The sequence below is a fragment of the Artemia sp. Qi Xiang Cuo genome, chromosome 21 (genome assembly GCF_049724085.1).
Source record: "Artemia sp. Qi Xiang Cuo chromosome 21, ASM4972408v1, whole genome shotgun sequence".
NCBI lineage: Eukaryota > Metazoa > Arthropoda > Branchiopoda > Anostraca > Artemiidae > Artemia > Artemia sp. Qi Xiang Cuo.
Genome location: NC_142814.1, coordinates 14,838,232 through 14,860,902, shown reverse-complemented (window position 1 = coordinate 14,860,902; position 22,671 = coordinate 14,838,232). Strand labels below are relative to the sequence as shown.

General features: G+C 35.9%; 1 protein-coding gene across 1 annotated transcript in view; it reads left to right on the top strand.

The window, feature by feature from the left end:
* The first annotated feature begins 201 nt into the window (after positions 1-201).
* Pka-C1 (Protein kinase, cAMP-dependent, catalytic subunit 1) overlaps positions 202-22,671 on the top strand; it is a 464,283-nt gene continuing 441,813 nt past the window's right edge. Inside the window, exon 1 of the mRNA XM_089107085.1 lies at positions 202-290. Within this exon, the coding sequence (XP_088963211.1) occupies positions 236-290 (55 nt within the window). The 5' untranslated portion in view covers positions 202-235. The remainder of the gene's footprint in view (positions 291-22,671) is intronic.

Here is a 22,671-nt window from a genome sequence, read left to right as displayed (position 1 = left end):
GTTCAATGACCACTTTTATTTGCTCTTAAATTTGTTTGTAAATAATGCTCGGGTGTTTCTCAAAAAAGTTTTTGTTTAAGTCCTTTGTTAGATAAGGACTTTGTTAAGGACTAAGTCCTTAGTTTTTGTTTAAAGCCTTTGTTTAAGTCCTTGTTTTTTAGATTCGTTTTAGCTTTTGTTTTTTAAGACTTATCCTTTGTTTTTTAGATTCGTTTGGAAGTTTATAATAATCAAGATGTCTTTCTTTGGATTTGGAAAAAAGAAGAAAGGAGAGAAGGAAAAAGAACAAGGTAGGCTATGTTGGATTACTAAAAAAATGCAAGACTAATGCACGAGAATTAGTAGCAAAATTTAAGAACAATTTATGCTAGATTTTCTTTTTACAGAACAAAGAATTAGTGAGAACAAAGTGAGCGCGGTATAATGACAGTGGCGGTTTCAATTTTATTATTTTGTTCATAATCCACAAGAATTACTAATGAGCTTATGATTCCATTATTGCTTGATTTTTAGCAAAGAATTTAAATTCAAACCCGCCTGATAATGACACGGCAAAGAACTGGTCAAGATTGTCATTTAAATCAATAATTGATGATAATCTGCAGGCAAGGCCATACCCAGGATTTTTTTTCGAAGGGAGTTTTGCTAAAAAAAAAATTCTGGGGGGGGGATGTTGGGGCTACATAAAAAAAAACAACTCAAAAAACGCATACAAAATTTGTTTATATCCATTTTTGTTATGTTTTTACGAATCAGACAAACGTTTCGGGGGGGGGGGTCAAATCCCTAGCCCCCTGGATACGGCCTTGGCTACATGTGAGCTTAAAACACATTATTCCAGTCAAGTCCAACACTATATAGTATACAAAAAATCAACACAGTAAAAGAAAGTGCACATTTACCATTTATGCGCTTAAATTTCAGACAAAAGCAACAGAATAATAAAAAGAGAAAATTAACAAATCAAAACAAAAAAAATGCAACGCAGGCTCGTTTGAACTAAAACAAGGACTGACTTTTATACCATAGCGGCCACGATAGAGACAAATTTCAAAATGGTGTCTCTAATGCGAAACTGCGTTTTGTGTTTGAGAAGAAATTTAAAATACATAAAATACCCCTCTGCGTAGAAACTTCAGTTTTTCGTTGGAAAACTTAAAAGAAACGTTTATCAATGAGCTTTCTACCGGCATCTATCGTCTCCTTGATGGTTATAACCATATAACTATCCCGTACAGTCAACCAATTCGACTGATGATTACCGCGCAAGATGTTACAGTTTATGGGTTGATAGCATGCTTTTTTTGGTAAATCTAAAGTTATGGATTATTTGTCAAGGCTTTTATTTTGTTTGAAAATTTAATTTAAAAAAAATGTTAACATGCACAGACTGTATGATCGATGCGAAGCCCACCCACATCTACTATCTGCTAATATTGCGTTAACTTTTCAATTAATGATTAATGTAGATTACCTTATTTTGGGACCCGCGGATAGAAAGCAGAATTAAAAAACCCTGATACAAACTTATGTTACTTATAGTACATTTTTTGAAATTACTTTAAAAACTAGGTATAACCACACATAAAGACTAAGTCGGGAAGTAACCTACCCCGAGGAATGTCTACTAACAGCCATGTAAGATCCGTAACACTCGTAAAAAAGAACTAGCAAAAAATAAAGCTCTATTTTCCTTATGGCCTTTTTAGACGAAGTTGACCGAGTGAAAACTGCTTTTTGTTCGCCAGTTTTGAGTTTGTTTTTTCTTGGGGGGGGGGGGGAAATTTCAAATGAGCTTGATTTTTATTTATCCTTAAAAAGGACTTATGGAGACTGAAAATACCAGAAAAAATAATCACAACCCAATCTGTTAATACAATCAAATTCTACCTCAACCTTCCCAGAGGTTTGCCTGAAAATACCCTTATTCAAAGTTTTCGTTTATTAATAAAGTTCATTTTTTCAAATTTTAAAAAAATTTGGTTGCAGTGTTTCCTTAAGTTTGAAATCACAACCCAATCTGTTTATACATTCAAATTATGAAATGATTAATATTTAACCATTATGGATCCCTTCAAATATCACCGTTAAACTGTCGTGAGTCAAAAGAAGCACCATCTGTGTATCTGTACGAAACTGGAGGAGGGGGATTGGGCCCAAACTATAGACCCTCTCATTATACTGGTCAAAAGTCCTTGAAATATCCTGATTTCTAAAATGTGTAACAAGGGCAAAGTCGTATTCAGGGGATGGGTTAGGGAGTTTGAACCTACCCCGGGAAATGTTTGTATGACTAGTAGAAACATAATAAAAATGCATGAAAATTTTGATGTGTTTGCCCTGAACAAGGGGCCCATGTAACAAATTCGCTTTTGTATTAGAATGTATAAAAGACTCCTATGATTTGAAATGGGCTATTCTAGCAATAAAAATGAATTCTTCAAGAGCAATTGTGTAGGGTTACCATGTTGCATGGAAAGTAGCACTGCTGCTGATATTAAGTAATTGTGACTTTAACCTGCCTGGGGCCAATGCGTCTGTAAACACTCCTCGTCCGTCTCTCCCTATTCAAGGATTCGCTCTTAATCCCTGTCATTAAATACAGACTTACTTTAAATACATTTTTATGACCTCTTTCTAACCCATTCAAGGATATTCTGCTTTTCCTTTTGATCCAGCTGAATTGCAAAGAAGAACACTATTGGGCAGTCTTTCATCCTCCATCTTGTTTCATCGAGTGCCTTGATTAGCCCCATTTTCTGCGAACTAGGGCTTGACCAGTAGGAGGTGGGGTCGATTCAGCTAAGACCTTCTTTCAAAAGCCGAAGAAAAACATCGCATAAATGTGGATTATTGATGGTATATTGGCTATAAAAGACTGTTCCGAATTACCTCCAACATGAGTTTTGTAGTTTGCAAAACGGAATCTTGAGTATGTCCCAATATAAGATGACTTATCAAACAGTTCGTGGTCACGAACTGTAAGTAAATAGCTCAATAATAACCGAAACTCTAAAAAACGGAATTTTGGTACCAATAGATACATCAAAATAATCGTATTTTTATGCTGATTTCATATATGTAAGTTTCATTTAGTCTTGCCTATCAGAAGTTACGAGCCTGAGAAAATTTGATTAATTTTTGAAAAGGGGGAAAACACCCCCTAAAATTCATAGAATCTTATTGACAATCACACCATCAGATTCAGCGTATCAGATAACCCTACCGTAGTGGTTTCAAGCTCCTATCTGCAAAAATGTGGAATTTTGTATTTTTTTTTGCCAGAAGAATGATCACAGATCCATGTTTATTTTTTTTCTCAGGAATGATCGTATTGACCCAGTGTTCCTAGTATGTCGTGAAAGGGTTCACTCGAACGGAAATTAAAAGTTCTAGTGCCCTTTTTAAGTGACCTAAAAATTGGAGGGCAACTAGGCCCCCTCCCACGCTTAATTTTTCTCAAAGTCAGCGGATCAAAATTTTGAGATAGCCATTTTGTTCAGCATAGTCGAACAATCTAATAACTATGTCTTTCAGGATAGAGTGATCACCCACAGTCCCTGGGGGAAGGACTGCAAGCTATAAACTTTTTCCATTGTTTACACAGTATATTGATTATTGGGAAGTATACAGACGTTTTCAGGGTTTTTTTTCTGTGGGAAGATGTCATAGGGAGGGGATTAAGTGGGAAGATTTTTTCATGGGGGAAGAGAATTTTGCCCATGACGATGACAATCATAAATTAAATAAAAAAACAAGTTTTTTCAACTGAAAGTAATGAGCAACATTAAAACTTAAAACGAACTGAAAATATTACGTATATAGGGGGGCGGTGGGTTGCCTCTCCTCAATAGATCGCTTTTACGCTAAAAATTTTTTCAAACTTTTAAAAGAGGTTATTATTCTAATTAAACAACCTTTGGATTCAGGAGTCAGTCTCAAACAAATGGAACAAAAATCAAGCTTAGGTTATTATTAGTTAAAAAAAAAAGTAAAACTAATTTACCAATTTCTTTTTAATTATTCATGTACGATGAGACAAATTCAAAACCTGCATTAATTCAAAAAAGTTCAGAAATTGAATAAAAAAAGTTTTTTTAACTGAAAGTAAAGAGCGACAATAAAACTTAAAACGAACAGAAATTATTCCGTATATGAAAGCGGTTGTCCCCGCCTCAACGCCACCCTCTTTACGCTAAAGTTGAAATCTTTGTCACAACTCTACTTTATAAAGCAATAAAAAAAAACAACTTTAGCGTAAACAGCGGGGCGTTGAGGAGGGGACAGTCCCTTTCATATACGGAATAATTTCTGTTCGTTTTAAATCTTAATGTCACTCCTTACTTCCAGTTAAAAAAAACTTGTTTTTTTATTTAATATCTGGTCATGAGACTCTTGTGTCATTTATTGTAAAGTGGGATGTGTCTTCTTTTTTCAGAGGCGGTTATAGATGAGGGACACTTGCCCCGAGCGCAGAAAATTTTGGGGCGCAAGATTTCAGATAAATAATCATTTTGTAATTTTTGAAATTTTATTTTTATTACAAAAGAGGAAAGAGTTGATAATAGAAAATAATTAATTAATTATCAATTAATTGATAAAATAAAAAAATTAGATAACAATAATTACAATAATCAAATCTAAGTTTTTGATAATAATTAAACAATTTAAATAACAAATAAAAATAATTAAACAATGAATTACTAATTAATTAAAAAAAAATTATATAGATGAAAATTTTGTCAAAGTATGGCATGAAAATTATTTGAGAGACGGGGGGGGGCACTGATCAAGATTTTTTCCCCGGGTGCAAGAGACGCCAGAACCGTTACTGTTGTTTTTGAAGCTCCCTCATCAAACAGTGTTCCTTTGTCAGTTATCATTCATGCCCTAATATCAATTTGCCATTATTCTAAACACGATATTTTGAGTTCAACGGCTTTGAAAACTTCAGTACCTTCAGTCTAATGACGGAAAGTAAAATCACTGTCTTGGGTCCCAGATTAAGTACAATCACGGAAGTAAATACAAATATATACAATTGTGATTTTGGCTCATGTTTGAAAGAAGAAAAGGGTCTCATTAATAGAAATAAACACATTAACAACAAACCTAAGGTTTATAAACTGATATGGGTAATCATCACTACAAAACCTTACATACACAGTCACTACCAGCCATACTCACCCCCCCCCCCCAAAAAAAAAGACAATCAATAAAAATAAAATAAATACATTTTTGAATCTTAATTAATATCTATGACCTAACTGGATGTCGAAGACATAAAATAGAAAATTATTCAGTTACTCTATGTTGACCCGGGAAGGGAGTTATGAAGGCGATATTTTGAGTTATTAAATTTTTCTTGCTGGAAACAAATGGATGGAATAGATGGATTAAGTTCTAGGAGGAACTTAGTTTATCCAGTTTTGATCACCATGGAAAGGGCTCTACCATTTCTCAATTTGAGCAAACTAAATCAAGAAATTTGGACCTTGTCATCTTGGCCTTTTAACTACCTTTTTTTTATTTATTTTGGCATCTGCCACTACAAAAAAATGCATAACTGGGCAGGTAGCACTTCCTTCATTAACCACTCAACCACTTCATCAACCACTTTTTTATTGGGAAGAAGCAGAAACCGCTTTTTATAAGCAAGAGGGACAAACCGTTTCTTTTATCAATAGCTTGAAGCCTAGAATACCATTTGTGGATAATTACTCAAAGATCTGAAGATTTCATAACAATTTATGTCCTAATAATTCTTTTACCTTCTTTTTTATATGATCATTAATTTCTAAAGTATACTCTAAAAATTCAAGAGGGAGGAATTGAAGATCAAAGCCAAATAATCAAAGTTACATAATAAATCATTTTTCTTTCCTCTTGAAGTAAGATTAGAAAACAGTAATCTTGAAGTAAGATTAGAAAACAAGTATTTAGTATAAACGGAACTCACATTGCCAAAGACGAATCAGATCCACGTGTCAAAACACTTAATTTATTGCCAAAATAATCGCCAATTTTGATACACAGTTTTTTCAAGAATTCCCTATTTATTAAAGAAAACGTGCATTTTCATTGACTTATAGACATTGAATATCTTTTGGGTGAAAAAGGTCTATACTGTTTCCCTTTTTTTTATTTCTTCTGGCAGGTTTCGAGACAATAATAGTTTATCAGACTCTTATTCTATTAAGCCTTAAATTAGGGGGAGGGCTGACGTCATTTTTCTGTATTTAACAAAATTTTCTAAGGGTCAAATCAGACATGAGTGTCAGACTTAGGCCTTCGAGCCCGTGTTCACCGAAATTTCAAGGTTTTTATGATTATTCTTAAAGTTTTCTACATTGTTCGTTTAAACTACAAACTCTTTATGTATTTTTCACAGATTGGCTCTCGAACCTCCCCCCCCCTCGCAAAAAAAAGAGGAAAAAATATTATAATCTTTCTAAGAGAATTCCAGCGGACAAGCCTAGTAAAAAAAAAACATTTATATTTGATAATTTTTGACCCTAAACTTGAACCATTTAGTTAAACCACATGCCTAAATTTGGGCTGATTGGCAAAGATTTTTATTTCGTACTCAAATCTGATCATCTAATTGCTCACTGCTGTATTTTACCAATTTTAGTTGACTATAGGGTAACCAACTAAAAACATTGCGCAAATAAATAAAAGCACCGCTTCAATGTTTCCAATATGGCTTTGAAAGGATGTACTACCGTTACTACTAACAACTCACTGCATCATCAAGCCACCTGAGGCCAACACAGCTCCGCACACTCCTCCTCCATCCCAATCTAATCAAAGCCTTCCTGTTCACACCCTCCTAGGAAGGTTCCATTTCACTTAATTCTTTTATTACGACATCCTGCCATCCCAACCGGACACGACTCGCTTTCCGTTGTGATCTAGACGGTTGGCCAACATAGGCAATCTGTCATCCTTCATTGGCAGAACTTGCCTTAGCCATCTCAACCTTTCTCTCATTATAGCCCTAGAAAGCAGAATTGAACCACAATTTTTGTACAGCCTACTGTTCGAGATACGGCCAGTCAGTCGGGTACCCAAAACAATCCATAAGCAATTTCTCTGGAAAACTTCCTCTGTTTTTCGGACCGCCCATGCTTCAGGACCATACTTAATTACTGTCGTTACTTTAGCTTCCAATATTATAATCTTGGTTCACAGGCTTGTCTGAAAAAACACCCTGGGCCTTGGCTAGTCTATTTTTAACATTTTTACTGCGCCCATCGTATTTATTAACAATACTACCTAGGTAAGTGAAGCTCTCCACTTGGTCGATCTTCTCATTACCCAACATCAACTTTTTATCTTCACGTTTTCTTAGTTTTAGCGACTTACTCTTCTAAACATTCACTTTCAAACCTATCCTTTTATCCCGAACTTGCAAAACCTCTAAAAGTTCTTTCATATTGCTCACACTTTCATCTAGAATGCTTAAATCAATAGCATAATCTAAATCCAGAAATATTTTTCACCCCAATTTGATTTTGTGTTTTCCCATTTCCTTTGCTGTGCTCCTAAAGACAAAGTCCATCAAAATAATCCATAAAAATGGGGACAGGACGCAACACTGCTTAACTCCTGATTTAAAAGAAAACTAACTACTAGCCATGGGCGCCCATAGGCTGAAATTTAGGGGGGGCTTACCTGGTCTAATCGGCACTTCGTTTTGATTTTATAGGTATATCAAACTGACAATCCACAGTCATTTGTTTGTTGTTCTTTTTGTTTTGTTTTTCAGTACCGCCTAAGTTATGCTCTGGTCTTGAGAAGGCATGGGGGTTGTCAGCCCTAGTAATGTTAATTTTTGCTCCTTTTGAGTTTGACTCGGCTATTTATTATAATTTCTGTTCGTTTTGAGTTTCATTTAATTGTTGATAGTGATTTGGGGTAGATTTACGCTTGGAAGATTATTTGACTTTATTTCTGCCCATTTTTGACTTAATAGAGCTCTTCTTTTCTTTCAAAACTTATTCTGTGGAAAAACTTTTTTTTGAATTAATACAAATATATGACATCGTCTTTCAGCCATGGGAGGCTGGCGCCCCCTTGCCCCCCCTTATGGGTGCCCATGCTACTAACTATTCTCGTACATAGCACTAATCACTTCAATGCATTTGTCTCGTATACCATATAAGGATAATATCTTTGCTAAAGCCCGCTAAACTGAGGTCTAAAAGCTATCGACTAAACTGAGGACTAAATGTGCTTTGTGACCCAGACACTTCTCAGTTATTATTCTAACACTTAAAATTTGGTTGACACACCCTCGGCCCTTCCTAAAACCGCACTGTTCGTCCCTTAGAACTTTATCAATAGCAAACTGAGGACTCAATGTGCTTTATGACCCAGACACTTCTCAGTTATTAATCTAACAGTGAACATTTGGTCGACACACCCTCTGCCCCTCCTAAAACCGCACTGTTCGTCCCTTAGAACTTTATCAATAGCATCTCTAAGTCTAAAAAGTATCCTCATACAAAATAATTTGCTACCTAAAGAAACCAGGATAATGCCTCTATAATTAAAACACTCACTCTTATCACCTTTTTTTATAGACGGGCTTAATTAGAGTTTTTCTGAAATCGATGGGTACTTCCCCTTTTTGAAAATCTTATTCATAATCTTCAATAACTTATTTCAAACGATTTTTAATTCTTTTAGTACTGTCACCAATTGTTCCTCACAAAATAAATCTTCCTGCACATCCAAAGTGTCACATACTTTTTCATTCTTCTCTATGTCTTTTCCTGTAAGCGTATCACGGTTTAGCATATTTTCAAAATTTTCTAATCATCTCTCTTCGACTTTTTCCGTTATCACTAATTGTGGCCCCATAACTAAGGTGTTTTCCAGGAAAGAAAAACATTAAGGCTCATTCACAACGATATTTTATTAATGTCGAAATTCAGCTAGCGTTAGTTTGAGCCAATCAGTATTTGTTCATAGAATTTTTTAGCCAATCCCGTGATTCTACGAAAGATTTGATCGGCTCAAATTAGCACTAGCTAAATCTTGACATAAGTAAAATCTCATTGTGAATGCGTCTTTTACAACAATCTGGAATAGAAAGTCGTAATCTCGTTTGTAGTTATCCATCATTTCGATTAATAATCTTTCTTCCAAGCAAAATTAAGTTTTTAAGATCGAGTATCGACAAATTTGCAAATTTTCAGATTGCTGGAAACAAGTTGCTGATTTGCAAATCGCTGCAAATTTGCAAGATGCTGAAAACATCTTAGGTTTTATAACGCTATGGGTGAAGCCTAAAGGCCTTACTTTTCAAGGCCTTATACGTAAAATTCTGTTAAGGAACCTGAGACCCAAAACAATGTCGGTGTTTACATTATTCAGGGTGGCGCACGTGATCCAAGAGTTTCATTTGTGTAGCACCAAAGTACCACTATTTTGGACAAGTGTGTTTGCACACTGTGAATGCGCATATATAGTAGATATTAAAAACTGTGCCAGGAGCTTTATCCAAACTGAAAGGACGGTAAAGTTTCGATTTTACTCAACAAAGAACGGTTTTTATTGGCTGTCAGTGACTCTATGGCTAAAGTCATAAAATACCACTTTCTTTTGCAATAACTTTACATCAGTGGAAAGGGCATCTGATTAGTCGAAAGTGATGTCAAGCGATAACTTTCATCCAATCGAAGACCTTTTCATGATCCTTCTAGTTCGAATTTGGCACTTATGATACAGTTTCTAATGCCCGTCATACGTGCGCATGCGCATTGACAGTGCGCTAGTGCATTGGTCCAAAATGGTAATACTTGTACATTCCATTTTTAAGATGCCCATGATACTTATGAACCATGTTTGCCAATGTGATATAGGCTGTATGGTATTCTGATATATGTATTGGCAACGAGCTATGAAAGTTTGTTCATAGCAAGATTGTTTTGTGTCTTTAGGGAAATTTTTTAATTTGTTCTGTTTTTCTATACGTTGTCGGGCTTCTATTCTTTGAATTTTCAAATTCACTTGGTAAAACTGCCTGAAATTTGAACTTAGGTTACTTATTGTAAATGTACTTATTATATATTTATACATTTACTAATTACGGGATCGCCTCTTTATACTTAAAGAGATGATTGAAAATTGCCAATTAGAAGTTAGCTGACTAGACCGTGTCCTATGGTTAATGAGACCTATAAAATGAGAAAGTAATAATTATCGGCTGCATATTATACGTTGAGTATTTATTTTACTCTACCTTCTTAAAGCGACCAGTTCATCTGTATCAGCTAAATACCGCATTACAACCTAATATTTTCTATGAGACGTTAGTAGATGGCGTCAAGGTTTTAAGAAATAGAATTCATTCCAATGAGCTAAATTGTGTAGAGGAAGACGATGAAATTTTCATTTATGCACTGCAAGATTGGGGAGATTCAATGGAAGCATCAAGAGAATTGAGAGTGTAGGAATTTACGGAGTTAAGAATTTGAAAATTTAGAATCACTTCTTCCAAAAATATACACAGCAATCCTTATATGACGTAACTTGGCTCATTCCCAATTTTATTATATGTCTAAATATTTGGACATTTTCTGGCGTCTAAATTCTAACTCTAGAAATTCATTTTAACATACAACTCTGGGTGGATCAATGAAGTCGACAACATTGAAGTTGTTTTTGGCTTGCAAAGTGCTAAACGTATCTCGATCATTTATGTAAAGCCAGTCTTTTTTTTTCTAGATGCTTATCAGATTTTCGATCAAAAGTAAATATCTCAGTGTCAAATATTCTCTAACGCACTTTGCTACTTAATATTAATTCTTTTTTATTTGGTTTTTATTGATTGCCTGTCTTGGCATAGGTTTTGTTTTCTTATCTCTTTTTTTTAGTGCTCATAGCACATTCATTATAAAATATACTGATATATTTTCACCTAAATCAATTATTAATTAAATGAATTCAAAGACTATGACTAATCGGGGCATATATGCCCCGGGCATATTTGCCCTTTTGTTTTTAGAAACAGATTACAAAAACTGTAAATGCATATTGCATGTATAATTGCTTCTTAAAAGCAAAAAAAGCGTCCATGCAAATCTCCTAAGGCTAGAGCATCAATAAATTTGTCTAGGGAAGGGTGGAGGGGGACAAAGGTTTAAAAAGAGTTTTTGGTAGGAAAAGTCAGCTATTTTTTCGCGACATACAAAATATTTTAATACTAATTTTAAGTAATAGTAATTTAATATTAACAGTAATTATATATTTTAAAAGGTAATTTTAAGCGGATATCCATGTGTGAACATAATAAATCTTGCATCAAATTATTGTATGAAACGAATACTGAGTACATTAAACAATACTAGAAGAGGGTTTCCCACCAGAAGCAAGCTTATGAGGGTGGAATATGCCAACAAATAAAGGTAATGAAAATGTGAACGATAAAGGTAGGGATATAGTTAAAGAGAAGAATGGCATAAATTCACAAAAATTAGGTGGGGGGGGCAAAATGTATTCTTTAATATCTAGGGGTGGTGTCGTGTTTTTCAGTTTTTTCAATGAAAATACCAAACAATAAATTTTTCAAGAAAAACTCTCATAAAAACCATTTTCAAAAATCAAGGGAAGGGTCAAAAGATGGGTGCCAAGACATATTGTACCACCCTCCTTCCAACGGACGCCTCTAAAAGATAAGGTGAAGATGTAGGGAAATGTGACATCAGATAAGTCAACAGAAAAATGTTAGAAGAAACAGCAAAAAAGAGCATTTAAATTAGTTTTAGAAGGGAGAGAATATTAAAGATAATACAGGACTTATTGTGACAAATTTTAATGCCCTAGAACCTGACCTAGAATCGACATGAAAACAAAGTCCTAGAAATCGCAAAAATTGATTGAATAAAAATGATAATTCCTGTATCCGTATATAGATCAGTCGTGGGATAAGAACAATTGAGAAAAAAGGGTACTGGTGCATTTTTCGGGCACCGCTATATACTGTATGTGGAATGTTAGGTTAGGTTAGGGAAACTGGCTTTTTTCTTATATTGCCATACACAACACCTCCAATATTGTCCAATATGCTTCTCATGAAAGTATAAGTTCATGGTGTGTCCCTTTTCGCACTCTTTTGTCTTGGGCAATAACCCCTTATCCTGTAAAAATTCAACTACCTCTTTTTCTGTCTTTGGCAAATCCTAAATTATAATTTTAACATTCATATTAGATGACCCGTTTCACTCAATTCCACTCTAATAACTGTTTTAGTACCGGGTATCTGTCTCTGCCGTTTGACTGTAGCATTTTCCGTTTTACATTCCACATACAGTATATAGCGGTGCCCGCATAATGCACCAGTACCAAAAAAAGTAGCTTTCACAGCTGGATTTTGAGCGCAGGGAAAAAGAGGACTGCTTGAAAAAATCTTGTTACTTAAAAATTTTTCATTCTATTTGCTGGCTTAAAATTTCATACAGGAGAGTCAATCAGGAGAACCAATCAATGCTTTAAAAGGAGGAGTTATTTGGCTTCCTTTTCTTCCATACGCTTAAAAAATAATGTGTTATCTTGTAAAAATATGACACAGACGTAAACCAATGAAATAAAACACACTTTTTATCATAGAATTATAGGAGAGTAATATCTCTTTTTCTCTTTGTGTCGAGGCTCCAGATGCCTTGAATGTGACGTGTGATTTATTGTAAACGAGATCTGTAAGGTCATGGCAAAAGAAACACTATAAAAAAAATTAATAAATTAAAAAACAACAAGCAACATAACACAATACCAATAAATAAACACCTAATTAATTTAACTGATTATAAATTCAACGGAGCCTTTTATGCCATACAACTTTTAGCGGGTTCCATACTAAAGGCACCATCTAGTAGTCTCATATACTCCTCAGGGGCAAAAATTCACGGAAATTTGAGGGAGGGGGCAGGGATTTTTCTTCGAATTTTTAATGTAGATTCAAATGGTTTCTTAAAATCTAGGGAGGGGCAATTTATTTTTTTTATTACTTTTCCAATGAAAATGCTAAAAAATTATTTTCAAACACTTAGTGGAGGGGCAATTGTCCAAATAACATGCGACGTTTTTTTCTTCTTGGCTATTATTTTTTTATTTTAAAACAATATTGTATATCTTTTCTGTTTTCTTCTATGAGAATCCATAGTATGGGATGTTATTTGTAAGTTGGAGAAACTTTTTCAACAATTTTTAATCCTGACACAAGCAGTATTTTTTAATCTATTTTATAGCTTCTGAAGTTGACCTGAAAAATAAAACTTAATATCATTCCCAAAATATTCTATCTATGCTCTTTGACAACCTGGATACACTTACACTCCTTTTATTTATTTGAATTTTAAACGATAAGTCTTGCTCCGTACTTGCTAATCTTAGTTGCTAAAGTAGGGAAAAAATTCTTTTGTTCTTCTTTTTTGTTTTATTTCTCTCTTCGTTTTTGTTCTAACCAAATAATTATTTTTAATACATTATATTGGATTGGTCATGTAACGTGTTTAGCATAATCTTACTGTCTCTAATAAGATTTCAAATGGCATAATTAACTGCTTCTGTAATGTTTATTAACAAAATATATAAAACTAAATGATACATTAGATTACACTGTCTTTATTTTACAAAAAACGCGAATCTAAGGCAACAGGTAACTTAATTTTGATGTGTTAGTTACGACAAATGGGATACTTTGAATGCATTCAAATTTAACTATGTCCTTGATCAAGGCCATATCCAGGGACGGGTTAAAGGGTTTGAACACCTCCCCCTCGAAATGTTTGTCTGACTTGTAAAAACGTAACAAAAATGGAAATAAACGAATTTTTTGTGTGTTTTTTGACATTTTTTTGTGTACCCCCCCCCCCCAAAAAAAAGATCTGTGTGTAAAACACCACCGAAACAAAAATCCTGGATACGGCCCTGCCCCAGATGCTTTAAGTAATGCCTTTTCTTTTTTGAAAAAAAATTATCAGCTTTTTAGAAGAAAAAAAATACACAGTGGAACAATTTGCTACTATGAAAAACGGCACAGTAGCAAAAACTAGCAAATTAACACCTAATTATTTTAACCGATAATAAACTCAACCTCATATGCCATACAACTTTTAGCGGGCACCATACTTAAGCTGAATGGTACTCATATCCACCTAGCAGTCTGAAAGTACTCATCAGGGACACTAATTTACGAAAATTTAGGTGGGGGGGGAGAAGAATTTTGTTCGATTTCTCAATGAAGACGCAATAACAAAGTTGTTTTTTTTTTATCTAGGGTGGGGCAATTTTGTTATTATTATTATTTTTCAATGAGCAGGCAAAAATGTTATTTTTCAAAACCTAGGAGAGGGTGATTGTCCAAACACCCCCTCCTCATTCCCAGTGCCCATTGTATTCATTCCAGCCACGCTGACCTGTATTTCTTCCTCATAATTCACACACCCTCAGATTTTACCTCTAAAGTGTTTGCCTTAACCCTTTCAGGACCGCATTTATTTCTTGATGACAAACATTTTTTTTTCAGTACGAAACTTGTTGACACTATTTTTTTTTATTATTTTTAGATGTTTTTCCAAACACCCAATTCTTACCATTCATTCCACAGCGAAATTAGTCTATTAGCTACCAAATACACATTTGCTGAAAATTATTATTGTATTAAAAGAATGATGCTTTACAACAGCTTATCATCCAAAATTAATATTTATTCAAACATTTTAACTTTAGTTTGTGTGATACTCAAGAAAGTAGTTTTTTCCTTGTTGTAGCATAGAAAAACCCCACAAGATCGACAATAACTGTTTGGACGAGATTCCTTCTTTTTACTTGTGCAGATTTCGCAACGAGACCTGGAGCGTTCAGCTGACCAGACTGGTAAATGTGTTCCAACATTCCCTAGACGAACATCATCCGGTACAGTGAAAGCTCCCTTGCTTCTTCTCATGTTCTGATTTTTATCAGTCACTACAGGAGATCCGGAACGAGGGCGTCCCTTTGTCATTTCAATAAGTGGCTTCAAGGATAACTGTATTAGGCCTCTGGCTAATCTTCTTCTAAAGTCTATCAGTGGGATTTTTTCCCCTTCTGGCTTTATTACTTGATAAGAAGCATATGCGTTTGTGATGGTCATATCCAAAAGACCAAAGAACAACCTATGCCACCACTTATAGCTCTTTCGATTGTATCCGTAAATTCCACGCAACATGTCAGCCTGATCGACTCCTCCCATGTATTTGTTATAATCGCTGACCATTTTTGGACAAGATAAGGTCAATTTGGTTCCATCTTTTTTCTTCCTAGTAATTGTCGTCATCTCAGTTGAGTGCCAATTGGACGCCAAAAAGACACTTTCATTGTCTCTCCACTTCAATGCAACAATTTCTTGCTGAGAAATTCGCCAATCTGAATCACCTCTCTCCATCTTCTTGTCCTCTATAAGCTCAGGGAAGTGCTTTCTTGTGTTCCTTATTGTCCCACACGCACGAATACTTTTTTTTTCAAGTAGCACAATAATACAATCGACGTGAAATAATTGTCAAAATACACCATGTGGTGTTTGGACGCGAGGGGAGCAGTTAATTCGACAACTACTCTCCCTCCCAATCCCAATTGCGCCTGTACGGATGCTTCTTCTTCCTTTCCTTGATAGATTTCAAACCTGTAAATGTAGCCAGACATACATGCAATGCACCAGACTTTATATCCTCCCTTTATGGGTTTCATAGGATTATATTGCTTCATACTGGATCTACCCTTAAATAATATCATACTCTCATCAATTGAGAGAGCCTCTCCCTCATTCCAAGCACCTGAGAACTGTATGTTCAGCTGTTCAACCAATGGTCGAATCTTGAAAAGCTTTTTGTCCTTACACCCTTCGGGTATTGCACGGTTGTCATTGAGATGGATAAATCGTCGAATTTGGCAAAATCTGTTTCTAGTCATGCTCTTACATATAGCTGGGACCTGTACATCGTCAGACCTCTCCCAGTACATTTTCATGTCTGGGACTGTATGGCATGACATGATTATGTTGATGCCTAATAAACCCAAGAGTTCAGTCACGGTTAAGGGCTTGAAGATCTTGGCAGAAGCTAATTTATCTATCTTTTGCTGGGAGTACAGGTTAGTTTGCTCAACAATCTGATCTAGTAACTTCCTGTTCCACAACTGAAGGAAGAAGTCTGTTGGTGTGCTACAATCATAAAAAAAGTCATATTTTGGTCCACTTTCTTCGGAAAACGTTCCCATAGTTGGGGCTGCCAAAATTCGTTTCTTACATTTGGGTAAAAGCATATCGAAAGAAGAATTTTCGTTTGCAGTTTTCATGGCAATAGAAGAGGTTGATGTAACAGTTGAAGATCTAACAGCTCTTATGGTAAGCTTTGCAGGGCTCTTATCAAACTTAGAACCAACTGGAATAGCCAGTGGCATGGTTTGAGCTCGGCTGTTTGGGAGCAATTTGGAGTTAGGTGCTGCTGTATTACTTTTTGGTTCTTCAGAACCAATCTCTGGTATTAGAACTGCATCCAGCACTTCAATGCTGAGGCCAGACTCAGGCAAGATGCCTTGATCATCGGAGAGGTCGCAATCTGACTCTAATTCTGTGTCCGAGTCATAGTTAGAAGGCAATTCGTCTTGTAAAGTTGAAAGATCTCCTGGGGCTATTTTCTTCTTCATGTTCTGAAAAAAGACTTTCTGTAACTAAACACAAGGGATGCATACAGGTTCTACTAGTCTATCTTGTACAAGCCAAGAAACCCTTGTAATAATGTACACAACAATTAAGGTAAGGTAATGCATGGTATTGTAAATTGATTTTAAGAAATAATATTAATAAATGACATTAATAAGATAGAGAAATATATAGTGAAATATTAACATAAAAAAATAAACTGTATAAATAGTAATATGTAAATATACCTAAACATTAAAAATGAAAGAATAATGAATAAATATAAAAAGTGCAGCAGCAAACAACAAAATAATATAGGGAAATAATAATAAAGACGAAAACGTTATTAAAAACGACATTAATGAATTATAAAATAAAAAATAAGATTTTCTAAGCAAAGGACTCTCCTGCAAAATGGCAGACTCATGAAAATTGAGGAGGGAAAAGGGGCTCAATATATTTCCAAGAAATGAAATGCCAAGAAAGGTAATTTTTCCAAGAAGCTACAAAAAAGGTAACGCTAAAAATCTAAGGCAGTGGCAGATCCAGGAGAGGGGTGAGGGGGGCGCGCGCCCTCCTAAAATGGTCTAAAGTAGTGTAATTTACTTAATTAACTTAAGTTTGCGTTAATTAAACTTGCTCCTAACGCAAGTTTGTCGTATCAACCTATTGTGCGCCCCCCCCTAAAAAAAACTGGATCCGTCACTGATCTAAGGGGACAGACAAATGCATGGTGCGTTCCCCTCTGCCCCATCTACTATAGCTCAGGTATCTTGCTATATATTAGCTAGTTTTAAAAGATCTTATGTCACTAATTGTGCAAAAACAGATCAAAAACACACTTCACTCAACAAGTACTGTTGCTGACTGACGGGATCTCAGGGTCCCAGAGCAAAATAGTTCTGTTATCCCAAACCTAGGAAAAATGACCCGATTTCATGTAACTCACTCTATAAATCAGCTTTTATTAATTGCGGAAAAAAAAATCGCATTTACCTACCTATATCACAACAAACAAAATGCTTATTTGTAAAATAAGATATTTTCCTGTCTAACTTTGGTACGTATGACAAACTTACTGATCATATCGGGCAATTTGTATCCAATTTTTACAGGTGAATGACGTATTAATCTAATCGTCTGTGAAAGGAGTATTGGACAGCATCTATAATATCTCATTATTTTCAATCTGAGATGCCAAATCAAGCTTTTATTCAGCCGGGACCTGCAAATCCCGTCCGGCCCGAAAGGGTTAAAGTCTGAAGTCTTACTAAATTTCTTCTCCATCACAGAAATAAAATTAAACAGAAAATAAATTAAACATTAGTAAGGATCACCGGTCTCTAATACGGCAAGACCTGTCACACCGATTTTTTTTTTTTTTTTTTTTTGAATTTAATTTTTAAAAAGCAAATAGTGTGAAGCTTGTATAAAATTACAGGAGTAATCTTTCAGATCTTGGAAATTCTTTTGAAAACCAGTTGTGAGCCCACACCTCGACCCATCACATAAATTCATTTTTATACAGACTCCACATTGGAGACGGATGTGGGCTAAATCAGTCCATGGTCTCCTAAAGTTATCAGCAGTTATTTCTTTCTTTCCTGATGAAATAAACTCTCAGCTAAGGAGTCTACATTCAAGCCTCCCTTTTTAAGAGAAAGCTCCCTTTCGGATTATCTTACCAACTTATTGAACAAAAAGAATAGTCCAAGTAAATATATCTCCATAATTGCAACAATCTTTTGCTTCTATTCTACAAAGTAAATGAACGGCGATAGTAAAGAATAATTGCTAAGAATTTGCATAGCTGTTTCTTATCTTTTGAATTTATCGAGATAAGACTTTCAGTTAAGCAAATATTTACAGATATAAGTACCGAGCCTTTGACATTTTTAAGCAAGTTTCTAAGTCATTTTATGGGAGCTATAGTAGGCAAACAAGGGCTTCGGCAGAAATTTTCCGGGGGGGGGGGGGCAGACCCAAAATAAAAGTGGTGGTTGGGTGACAGTTTAGGTGGTTTAGGGCACTAAACTGCGACTTTGCCCCGAAGAGGACGAATTTGCAATCAATTTAAAATCCTGAGAAGCTAATTGATTTAAAAGTATCAATAATCATATTTTAGGATTCCTAATTCCAAAAGAAGTAATGCCACGCGGTGGTAGTGCTGGATTCAACCAAGTTGATTCGCTTTATTTGTAACGAAATTAGGCTACGTTAGGTGATCTGTAATTGCGTATCAGCTATATTGAGGGGGGAGTGAACCATTGTTTAGGTGGGGTAGGGTAGATTCCTACAAAAGTGCATTTTAATGGACACACTGCTTACTCTTCGTGAGGCTTCAGATAAACGTTAAAAGAGAAGGGGGGATTAGGAATTAATTAGAATGTTTCTTTATACAGCTAATATGTTACATTCCCATATCTACCAGCACAGAGTTGGAAAAGGCACGACAGGTCATCATCAGCCCCGCCATGAAATTTCCTTGGGGTGGCAAGCTCTGCTAATAGCTTAGCTTTATGCAATTTTAAATGGTAATATTTTTCCCTTTCTGTTCATACGAATTGCTTCAATGCATTTAAAAGAATGTATGTAACACATTTGTTGATAAGAAAATCCTATTGTAGAGGTTTTGATGGCTTCAGTTATGTAGAAGATCAAAAGTTTCACAGAATATCCATCCATACAAACAAAACTACTCCTTTTCGGCCAACCGAAATTCTTTAGTAGTAATATTAAAAAAGACTTTTCACCAAAATTACTATTCATCGCCGATGTTTCAAGTATATTCAAATTTTATCCAAAATTAAAATTACAAATTTAAACGTAGGAAGGTACTAATCAACATATGACTATTGATTTACATAATTTAAAAGCAATTGACCAGGCATTTAAGGGACCGGTACCTCAAATTATATCTTGGTTAGGCCTGGGTATGACTTGGAAAACAATCAGAAATTTAATAAAAAAAAAACTTTTCAACTGAAAACGAGGAAAGATTTGAAACCTATTTGAACAGATTATTCTTTGTGTGAGGGGGGCTGTCTCTTCCTTAACTCCTTACTCTTTACTTTGAAGTTTGGCTTTTTTCCAAGTTTCTAAAGAAAATTTGCAATTGGAAAAAAAAAAATTCAAAATACTAAAAGACTTTTTTTTAATGAGCAAGGTATCGAATAGGGGGTAGTCCCCCTTATATACAGAGTAATTAACATTTGTTTTAAAATTTAAACTAGCTTCTTCTTTAGTTGAAAAATCTTTTGTATTTATTTCATTAAATTTCGTGAAACTGTAAAATTTTATGAACACAATAATTTTGTTAACGCAGAAAAACTTTGGTTTTTCTGCGCAGGAAAACTTTGGTTTGGTAACGCAGAAAAACTTTAGTTTTTCTGCGCAGGAAAACTTTGGTTTGGTAACGCAGAAAAACTTTGGTTTTTCTGCGCAGGAAAACTTTGGTTTGGTAACGCAGAAAAACTTTGGTAACGCACAGATAATTTTGGTAACGATCAATATTTCAATGATCTCTGTTTGGATTTTGATGGGTAATCAAACAGTTCGTGTTTTTCCCTAGGGGTGATCGTACAGACCTAGGCGCCTAGAACATCGGAAGAGGGCTCGTTCTAACGGAATTGAAAAGTTCTAGTGCCCTTTTTAAGTGACCAAAAAATTGGAGGGGAACTAGGCCCCCTTCCATGCCACCTTTTTCCTAAAAAAAAGTAGCTCAAAACCCCTATGTCTTCCCAAGGCCAGAACAAAATTTGCACTTTAATGAAAAAATATAAATTTTTTACTTTTATAACTTTAATAAATAAAAAATTATTAACATTTTGATTACTAAATATCAGTATATGTATATTAAACTGACAATGCACATTCAATTGTATATTTTTCAGTAAAGTCCAAATTATGTTCTGGCCTTGGGGAGGCATAGGGGCTCTGAGCCCTACTCATGTTAATTTCTGCTCGTTTTGAGTTTGACTCGATTATTTATTGTAATTTCTGTTCGTTTTGGGTTTCATTTATTTATCGATGCTGATTTATGGTAGTTTCACGCTTGGTAGATTATTTGATTTTATTTTTGCTCATTTTTGGTTTAATGCAGTTCTTTACTTTTCTTGAAAAACTTATTTTGTGGGGAAAGTTTTTTTTAATTAATTTCTGTTCGTTTTGTAGTCTTTTCAGGGAAAAAGAAAATAATGCTTTAAATCTTTTCGTTTTTTAAGACTTTATAGTTTGGTCTGCTATTTGTATGCTGGAGAAAAATTTTCAGCAGTTTTTATCTACATACACCCTTTTAAAAATCTGGGCACAAATAGTAGTGTTTAATTTAGTTTCATACCTCCTCTAGTTGACCTGAAATAGAAAACTTGATACTATTCGCAAAAAAAATCTGTTTACTTTCTTTGATAGCTTGGATACACTTACGCTATTTTGATTTGGTTAGAATTTTAAGAGAAGAAGCAGCCCCGAAAGTTTGAACATAATACCCTCAGTCGTTCTTGGGATACTGCTGAGATGCCTTATTGTGAATTAGCATTATCACAGTGCATTTTGATTTAATCTTAAGGCGACATTTAGTTCTTAAACATAATGGCCAAATGGGAGGGTGGACGTGGGAGGAGGACTAGTTGCCCTCGAATCACTTTCGCTGGGCTTTGGAGGGTTGTGAGTAGAATGGGGGGTAAAGGTCCCATCCCTCACCCCTGCTGCCATCTACAATTTAGTCTAACTCTGTCAGTACACCAAATATGGGCAAAGCCTCCCTAGGGAGAACACGTGGTTAATGGGGTCAATGACCTAAATTTCCAAGTCAACAACAACAACAACGACCTTGACATTCGCTGAGAGCGTGCACTTACAACAACAACAACATCAACCTTGGAACACCTGTGCTGTCGACCTCAATTCACCTATCTTGAATCAATAATTCCCCTTAGAAACAACAAATTAATTTCCCCTTTCTCGACAGATCAATCAACCAATGACATCATCTGTCAGACTTTAAAAATTTTCGTCTAGAAACGATTCTCCAGGAATAGATCCAAGTCATTAATGTCAATGCCTCGGAAACAACTCTTTTGGTCGAACTCCAAAGGATATTAATAGCCAAAGGCCATGGAAACAATTCCCCAAGAAACATCTTAGCGATGAATTGTTTTAGCGCGGGAATCAGGTTTCTTATTAATTTGAAATGCATTAGCGCAGAGATGCCAAAAACAAAAGGAACACGCTGAATTACGTTTAGGGATTATTTGGGCGAAACTGTTTTAGACAGGTTATGGAACTATTTCGGCGAAACATTTAGAGACATTTTAAAAGATGATTTTTGAAGAGATTTTAGAAGAGAATTTAATGGTGAAACTCTGTGGTCGTTATAATACACAAGTTTCATTTGAAAAATGTTGTGAGGTCCTCTAACCCAACCCCAAAGGGTTCCAACCCTCCTACCCCAACCCCGAAGGAAGCCCCCGGTCCTCAAAGGCCCCCCCAGCTCCCAAAGGGCCACCGGTGCCCCCCAAGGCCCACCCAGACCTCCAAAGACCATCCCCGGGCCCCCCAAAGGCCCATCGAGCTCCCAAAGGCCCAACGGGGTCCCAAAGGCCCTCCACCGGTCCCCAAATGTCCCCCAGGCCCCCAACTGCCCCCCGGACCCCCAAAGGCCCTCCCAGTGCCCCAAAGGCCCTCCCTGTGCCCCAACGGCCCGCCCCCGGCCCCCAAAGGTCCCCCCGCCCAGAGCCGCGCCGCCGGGATGCGCCGTGGGCCAGGAAAGCGCCGCCGGATGCGCCGCAGGGATGCGCCGCGGGCCAGGAAAGTGCCGCAGGATACGCTGCAAGGATGCGCCGCAGGAATGCGCCGCAGGAAAGCGCCGCAGGATGCGCCACAGGGATGCGCCGCAAAAAAATAAGTAAACTAAAAAGTAAAAATTTCGAAATGTTATCCCCCAAACGCCCTCCTCAGACCCCCAAAGGCCCTCCCCCGGTCCC